Below are 8,686 nucleotides of genomic sequence, written 5' to 3'. Positions count from 1 at the left end.
CTAGGCTGCACAGTGGGACATCATATTGAGAAGTCACAGAGAACAGACAAAACAAATCTCAGACATATTTTCACAGGAATTCTTCCTTCCTTACCTACGAAAAGTGTTCCACAAGTTTAAATAACATTCAATAAAAAACTGAGAATTGAATGCCACTTCTTGTGAAACCTGCCTAAAGCAGGCAGGTGGGGGGTAGTAGGAACCTGACTGACCCCCCAGGAGGGACCCCAGTAGGACCCTGACTGATCCCCCAGAGGGGAACGAGGGGAAGCATGAGCAGAACAGAGTGGGATGAAGATCCTACTGAGATAAACACAGAGATGAGATCCTACTGAGATAAACACAGAGATGAGATCCTACTGAGATAAACACAGAGATGAGATCCTACTGAGATAAACACAGAGATAAGATCCTACTGAGATAAACACAGAGATGAGATCCTACTGAGATAAACACAGAGATGAGATCCTACTGAGATAAACACAGAGATGAGATCCTACTGAGATAAACACAGAGATGCAGGAGCAAGAGAGAACATGACGCCTGGCTACGTTCATCATTAACCCCCCCCCCCCCACACACACACACACACACACACACTCTGCTCATTTTCCACTGCGGTAGTGACCCTCCCTGCATCTACACACACACTCACACACACACACACACACACCCTCCCTGCATCTACACACACACACACACACACACACACACACACACACACACACACACACACACACACACACACACACACTCCCTGCATCTACATACAGACACACTCCTTGCATCTACACACACACACACACTACACCAAGAAATAGAAATAGAGTTTCTCTCTAAGCTCTGAGAAGGAGCCTATATGTCTGGATCTGTGAATGAGGAGTGAATGTTCCATGAGATCAAGCAACCAAGAGAACATTATTCAAAAGGCTTTTTTACAGCCTACATGTAAAACAGGAACACAATAGTTTTATGCATAAATTACATTGTATGTTTAATGACATGGTGTAATAAAGATATAACAAACAACAAGAACGGCAATAGTTAGGTGTATAATTACAGTAAATTGGTACATTTATATATTATGATTCGAAAGGTACAAAAATAAAGCTTTTTATTGTTTCTGGCAAATACTCATATTTCCCTGTACTAGAATAATGAAGAATATGCGTTGATGTGATGTGACATCAGTGTGGTTGGCTTGAAATTATTTAAGCAAGTAACATGTAAGTACAATACATACAAATTAACACATTTTATATATTAACACTAATTATGTCAATACCATTATTGGACAAACTCATCAATTCACTTTAACCAACCATGAATTAATGAATGTAAAAATAGCCTAAAATATGAATATATAATTTCAACACAACACCAATGAGTAAGATGCCAATAAGCGCTTTCAGTGCATAAAATATGAAATTAGACGACAGAAGTGAGAAAAAGGAGTACATGAAAGGGTCGGAGCATTATGGGTAATATATGTAAGTAGGTTGAATTTAATGTGATTATCAGTCAGTAGAACATATATGTACCAGTGTTGAACTACAGGGTCTCTTAAGGATGAAATGACTTAGAAGGTAAGAAGATGCGTCCCAGACTGTGCAGCAGTCTAGCATACCAGTGCACAGGTGACCCCTGCACAGGTGACCCCTGCACAGGTGACCCCTCCATACCTGCATCACCTGACCCATACCAGTGCACAGGTGACCCCTGAACAGGTGACCCCTCCATACCTGCATCACCAGACCCATACCAGTGCACAGGTGACCCCTCCTCACCTACATCACTGGACACGCCTCCAAAGTCCCTTCTCTGAGGTTCAGTCACATTGCTTTGACTGTGTGAAATGTCTGGACTCCCCTGACAGCACATTGGACTGGCCCAAAGGCTGCTGGGAGAGTGACAGTGATTGGCCGCTTGGTCTCTCCTGGCGTCTGTGGTCGTCCCCTCCTGTGCGCCCGGTCCCCAGCCCAGCGCGCTCAGGGACAGCAGGAGTCTGAGGGGCCCGAACGCCCAGTGAGCCAGCTGGTGGTCCTCCACTGCTGCATAGCTGGACGCCAACACTCCCTCCACAAACAGGGTGCCGTGTTCAGTGAGAGGGGCGTGGACCCCCACCCCCTCCTCCAGAGATATGGAGGTGATCCTGGAGGGTCGCACGCCACCGTCCGTCCCGTAGACGAGCACGTAGTCCCCGCGCTGGGCCCGGCTGGCGAAGCGGGCCTGGTATTCTCCGGGGTGGGGGCTGCTATGGGCAGAGAGGAACACCAGATGGTGGGGCGTGAGGGGGAGGCGCCGGCCGTCATCGGTGCCCAGAACCAGGAACGTGGACCTGCTCTCGTGGGCCCGGTGCAGGAACAACAGAACCCGGCTGAGCACGACCTGACCCGACCCGGACAGGGCCAGCACTCTGTCCCCCACAGCCAGGGATGACAGGGCCTTCTGTCCTCCTCCGGCCAGGGTCACACGCCCCCAGCCCGGGAAACAGCCCCCCTTCTCCACCGCCACAGAGTGATCTGAGGACATCAACAGAGAAGACAAGATGGCCGACACTCTCTTTAATGAATCATTCACATGTATGTTATGTTATGATATGACATGATATGACATCTAACTATAACTCACAGCTGTATCATAGAGATGTGACCTACAGGCAGGTACACCCAAAAGGCAGATCATTGAAAACGTGACAGTAATGTGCATCATGTATTAAACGTGACAGTTATGTACATCACGTATTAAACGTGACAGTAATGTGCATCATGTATTAAACATGACAGTTATGTACATCACGTATTAAACGTGACAGTAATGTACATCATGTATTAAACGGCAAACAGTTGAGGTCCAGAAGGCTCACCGGCTTTTTTTCTACGATATATTTTTAAGGCATTTCTGCTTTATTATGATAGGACAGTGTAGGTGACAGACAGGAAAGGTGAGAGAGAGAGAGAGAGAGAGAGAGAGAGAGAGAGAGGGGGAGAGAGAGAGAGAGAGAGAGAGAGAGGGAGAGAGAGAGAGAGAGAGAGAGAGGGAGAGAGAGAGAGAGAGAGAGAGAGAGAGAGAGAGAGAGAGAGGAGAGAGAGAGAGAGAGGGAGGGGAAGACATGCAGCCGAGGGCGTGGGCCAGATTCAAACCCACGCTGCTGCGGTAAGGACTAGTCTTAATACGGTACGCGCCCCCCCCACTGAGCTACCGAGCGCCCCCTCGGCTCACCAGCTTTGACGGAGCAGTGCACGTGGTACTTGGACTCGTAGTGGACCCAGTCAAAGCCGGCCTCCACGGCCAGCTGGGCCAGCAGCCCGTACTTCTGGGGGTCGCGGTCTGAGGTGGTGACGTCCACCGCCCTGCCCTCGTAGTGGAGGGAGTTGGGGGGGTGGTGGCCGTCCTCGTCCCACGCCTCCGTGACGCGCAGCCGGACCCCCGGCCACTGGTTCATCACGGCGATGGCCAGCTTGTTCAGACAGTCCTTACAGCGCTGGGGGAGGGAGGGAGAGAGGGAGAGAGAGGGAGGGAGGGAGAGAGGGAGAGAGGGAAAAAGAGAAAGATTAAGTGAAATTTGCATTGAAACGACCAATACCTAATTTTGACTTGAAAAGTAAGTTTGTCTCATTGTGTGTTCATGTGTGTGTGTGTGTGTGTGTGTGTGTGTGTGTGCGTGTGTGTGTGTGTGCTGTGTGTGTGTGTGTGTGTGTGTGTGTGCGTGTGTGTATGTGTGTGTGTGTGTGTGTGCGTGTGTGTGTGCGTGTGTGTATGTGTGTTTGTGTGTGTGTGTACTGTGTGTGTGTGTGCTGTGTGTGTGCGTGTGTGTGTGTGTGTGTGCTGTGTGTGTGTGCGTGTGTGCGTGTGTGCGTGTGTGTGCGTGTGTGCATGTGTGTGTGTGTGTGTGTGTGTTGTAATCTCTCTCCAGACGTCTGGGTGTGTTTGTGTCGCCAGGCCTGAAACCCCCTGAAGCAGGTGAGCGAGGCGCTTCCATCACTCATTAACCAGCCAGGAGGAGCAGGCAAGAGGGAGGAGCCAGGAGGAGAAGGCAGGAGGAGCAGGCAGGAGGAGCAGTCAGGAGGAGGAGCCAGGAGGAGCAGGCAGGAGGAGCAGCCAGGAGGAGCAGCCAGGAGGAGGAGCCAGGAGGAGCAGGCAGGAGGAGCAGCCAGGAGGAGCAGTCAGGAGGAGCAGGCAGGAGGAGGAGCCAAGAGGAGCAGGCAGGAGGAGCAGGCAGGAGGGAGGAGCAGGCAGGAGGAGCAGCCAGGAGGAGCAGGCAGGAGGAGCAGCCAGGAGGAGGAGCTAGGAGGAGTAGTCAGGAGGAGCAGCCAGGAGGAGCAGGCAGGAGGAGGAGCCAGGAGGAGCAGGCAGGAGGAGGAGCCAGGAGGAGCAGCACAAATATGATCTTCCTGTCTGACTGAATATTCCCTCCATCGCTCGCTGGGTTTCTAGTGAATCCATCCTGAGGACCGCAGCACCTCTGGGACCGTGATCTTAATCAGGTCGGCATGGTTACGCGTGTCTCATGACATCATCACATGAGAAGAAAGGCCACTCGCTGCCCCTTCTCTCTGCGTCCCTCGGCGAGGACAAGGCTACTGTAGCCAGTCCGGAACATTCCTCTGCCCCTCTCAGCAGGGCGAGAGGAAGAATCAAGGCCATTCTGCTTGTTTCTAGATTGTTGACTGTCACCCCTGAGACATTTCACAGAAGTTCACCGAAAAGCCGAGACAATGGCTCCTCCGCCCACGTGGCTGTGATGTCGGCGCGCCACAAAGTAGAGCCCCCTGAGGAAGCCCTGCTGATACCAGCCCATTACCAGCCCAGTACCAGCCCAGTACCAGCCCTGTCTGTCTCCAGCTATGAGCAAGGTGATACCAGCCCAGTACCAGCCCATTACCAGCCCTGTCTCCAGCCCATTACCAGCCCATTACCAGCCCCGTCTCCAGCCCAGTACCAGCCCAGTACCAGCCCCGTCTCCAGCCCATTACCAGCCCCGTCTCCAGCCCTGTCTCCAGCCCTGTCTCCAGCTCTGAGCAAGGTGCCAGTGGGATGCTGGTCTTCTACAACATTATATGAATGTTAGCGTGGTCAGTTTGACAGTTTACTGTCACATGCACACAAGATGGAGGCTGAAATGTCCCAGCGCTGGGTGTTAAGAGGTGGAACAGAGGGCTTAACCCACTGTGTTGAGCACAGGGAGAGAGTGTGAGAGAGATCAGAGGGGCAAAGAGAGAGAGGGAGAGAGAGAGAAGAGGGAGAGAGAGAGATGGAGATGGAGGGAGGTTGAGTGAGAGAGGAGAGGGAGAAAGAGAAGAGGGAGGAGGGAGATGGAGAGAGGGAGAGAGGACACGGAGAGAAAGAGAGGAGAGAGAGAGAGAGGGAGAGAGAGAGAGGAGAGAGTGAGAGAGAGAGAGGAGAGAGAGAGAGAGAGAGAGAGGGAGGAGAGAGAGAGAGGAGAGAGAGAGAGAGAGAGAGAGAGGAGAGAGAGGAGAGAGAGAAAGGAGAGAGAGAGGGAGAGAGAGAGAGAGAGAGAGAGAGGAGAGAGAGAGAGGAGAGAGAGAGGAGATGGAGAGAGAGAGAGAGAGAGAGGAGAGAGAGAGAGAAGAAGGGAGAGAGAGAGAGAGAGAGAGAGAGAGGAGATGGAGAGAGGGGGAGGGAGAGAGAGAGAGGAGAGAGAGAGGAGAGAGAGAGAGAGAGGAGAGAGAGAGGGAAAGGAGAGAGAGAGGAGAGAGAGAGAGAGAGAGGAGAGAGAGAGAGAGAGGAGCTGAGGTTGGGGTGGACTGAGAGGCCAGAGTGGAGGAATGCTCGCCAGGCTCTGGGGAATGTGACAGTGAGAGTGTGAAAGAGAGAGGCACAGAAAACAAACTGGGTACATATTTCTCGCAATTCCATTGAAGAGAGGCGTTTCATTGTCAGAACTACAATAGCAGCTTCTCCGACGGGGCCATGACTTCAACAGGCGGGAATTCTGTATAGGCGACCCTTCTGAGTCTCCAAACGACACACAAAGAAGGGCTTTCACATCTACAAGAGAGGGGCACACACACACACACACACACACACACACACACACACACACACACACACACACACAGTACACACTCATCCTGGCACTGGACATCAGATGAGCACACACACATTCAAACGCACACTGTACCAGGACACTGTACAAGCTTTGAAGAGGAAGGAACACAGATCCACATCATACACAATCATTCCAGAGATGCAGAATATCAAATGATCTCTAATACTGTATTGGATGAGGTCATCTCCCAGCCAATCATCACTCTGGATGCAGTGAGGTGCCTGGATCCCAAATCAGGGCTCATCAACCTGGGACCACTTCAGCCATGTGAGGCCTGACAAGCCTGTCCTGTCCGTGTTCAACTGTTCTATTAAACGCTCTTTTAGATATTGATGGAAAACAGATAAAAAGCACATTATGTAACGTGAATTTATTATGAAACACTTGACATGAGAGGGTTGAAGATCATTAGTCATGTGTAGTCATGTGCGTAGCAGAACAATACTTGTATTGTTCCTTGACCTCAACTCAAAATGCCACGATCACACTGTGGCTTCCTAGATGTTCTAGAGAGGTCAGAGGAGTGCGGCCCGTTCGCTGACCCCTGCCCGCGTCTGGACCGGCCGAGGGCCGAGGACGGGTCACACCTGAGCAGTCATACCTGCCAACCACACACACCAAGCAGGGCTACGTGCCCCACCTGAGTATACACACACACACACACACACACACACACACACACACACACACACACACACACACACACACACACACACACACACACACACACACACCAGGGCAGCACAACCAGAGGAATGGCTTCATTACTAAGGCAACAAAGGCTTGAGTTAAAGATTAAATGGAAGCGATCCTGAGGGCGAACACGTTCTTCTGGAGCTCATTATTGAATTACATCCTGAACTCGCCCTCTGACAATAGATGAATAAAAGATAGACACCTTGGGTTGAATCATTCGATCAAAGAAAGAGTTGTGAGGAGGAACGGCCGGCAGCGTGGTGTCTGTGGTGAGAACTGGGTGAACTTTCACACACACGGCTGCTTCATCTCCAATAAAGTTGCTCCATCGTGCCCATTGAAATGATCATTCTGAGAAAGTCACTTTGGACTGAGCATAACATATACAGGATATATATATATAGATATATACTACATATCACTACATTATGCTCTTAGCCACTTGTTTAAAAGGAGATGCACGTGTGAGTTCTGGCAAGTGGTAGTAGTATTGTAAGTCGCTTTGGATAAAAGCATGTGCTACATGACTGTAATGTAGTGTGCTTGTTCCAGCCAGGCCTACAGGCTGTAGTTGAGCTGCTATCCAGCAGAGGGATGTTCTCTGAGCTGCCTGTCCGTCTCAGTCCGGAGGAGCATCCTTACATCAACCTTCAGATCAAACACTACACAACACATTCACACCATCATTCACTAACCAGACCCGCTGAGGAGTAATGACCCTCAAAATAGATCAGTGGAAACTGTAGTCAGACTATATCAAATCAAACGTAACTGATTAACTCTAGACAGGTTTACCTTCGTCATGAACCGGTCCGCGCGCGTGTTCTCCTCGTCTTTGAAGTCGATGTCGGTGTTGTAGTTACACACCAGCTCGTTGAACCGCTCCGAGCTGCGGGTGATCTTCCCCTCCGCTCGCCCGCTCGCACCCAGGTTGTTCTCGGAGAAGTTGGGGACAAACTGCTTGTAGGCCATGGGTGTGAGTTTCCTGGGTTTAGGGCGAATGCCGTATCCCGGGCCTGGTCCGCACCCCTGCACCAGCCATGTACATGTGCACACTGCCAGGAGGCCGAGCCGTGCCAGCCGTGCCCACCCGGAGGGCTTCATCAGGAGGGTTCTGGCTCCTGGGTATCAGTGACCCACAATGCCCAACATGAGAACCCAGTTCTGCGTGCCTGCTTGCATCTGAGTGGGTGTCAGATCTAGGTCCATTCCAGGTCAGGGGTTATTCATGGTTATTGACGAGTCTCCAGAATGGTTATAAAGATTGTTATGAATCATTATGAATCAGATTCACACTTTGAGGGATGCCTTAATTCTGTGAATAGATAGACTCCTATAGAACTCACTTCGAATGTGTCAGTGAGAAAATTACTTAATCACAATGTCCCAAACCCTGATCTGCTCACGTCCTGCATAAAACTTACTGAAGTTTTCTGGGGATCCACCAAAGAGGGTCTCTTAATTCTCTACTTAATTCTGTGGAAAGTGAATGCGTCTCATCCTTAAGAGTCATTTGCAGTTTCAGGTACCTGTCGCCGGACAGGTGTTTTCAGGATCTCCCAGTCATTTACACTCTCTCTCTCTCTCTCTCTCTCTCTCTCTCTCTCTCTCTCTCTCTCTCTCTCTGTAGTTCCGTAGCGATACACAGCCGACGCGCACCTCTCTCTCTCTCTCTCTCTCGTGTGAATTCAATCGAGTGTCCTTCTCATCCTAGCCCTTGGTCCAGCGGCGAGCCTCGTGGAGTTGTGTCCGTCCCCCGTCCTCTGTCCTCTGTCCTCTGTCCTCTGTCCTCTGTCCTCTGTCGCGTTATGCGCTCCTGGCCGCCGTGCGCGATCCATTGGGTCTTATTAGTGTCCGGACCAGATGCCCTCCCTTCCTCTGCGCGCTCCAGCGCGACAGCACAGCACACGCCTCCAA

General features: G+C 51.0%; 1 protein-coding gene across 1 annotated transcript; it reads right to left on the bottom strand.

The window, feature by feature from the left end:
* Positions 1-7,873, bottom strand: dhh (desert hedgehog signaling molecule; the record flags this gene model as incomplete). The annotated part of the gene is made up of 4 exons (XM_084461879.1): positions 1-5; positions 1,875-2,522; positions 3,223-3,484; positions 7,565-7,873. The coding sequence occupies 4 exons, from the start codon at positions 7,871-7,873 to the stop codon at positions 1-3; spliced, it is 1,224 nt and encodes a 407-aa protein (XP_084318005.1).
* Between the last annotated feature and the right edge of the window lie 813 nt (positions 7,874-8,686).

This window comes from Borostomias antarcticus, assembly GCF_949987555.1.
Source record: "Borostomias antarcticus genome assembly, chromosome: 3".
Taxonomy (NCBI): domain Eukaryota; kingdom Metazoa; phylum Chordata; class Actinopteri; order Stomiiformes; family Stomiidae; genus Borostomias; species Borostomias antarcticus.
This window is presented reverse-complemented; position numbering and strand designations above follow the sequence as displayed.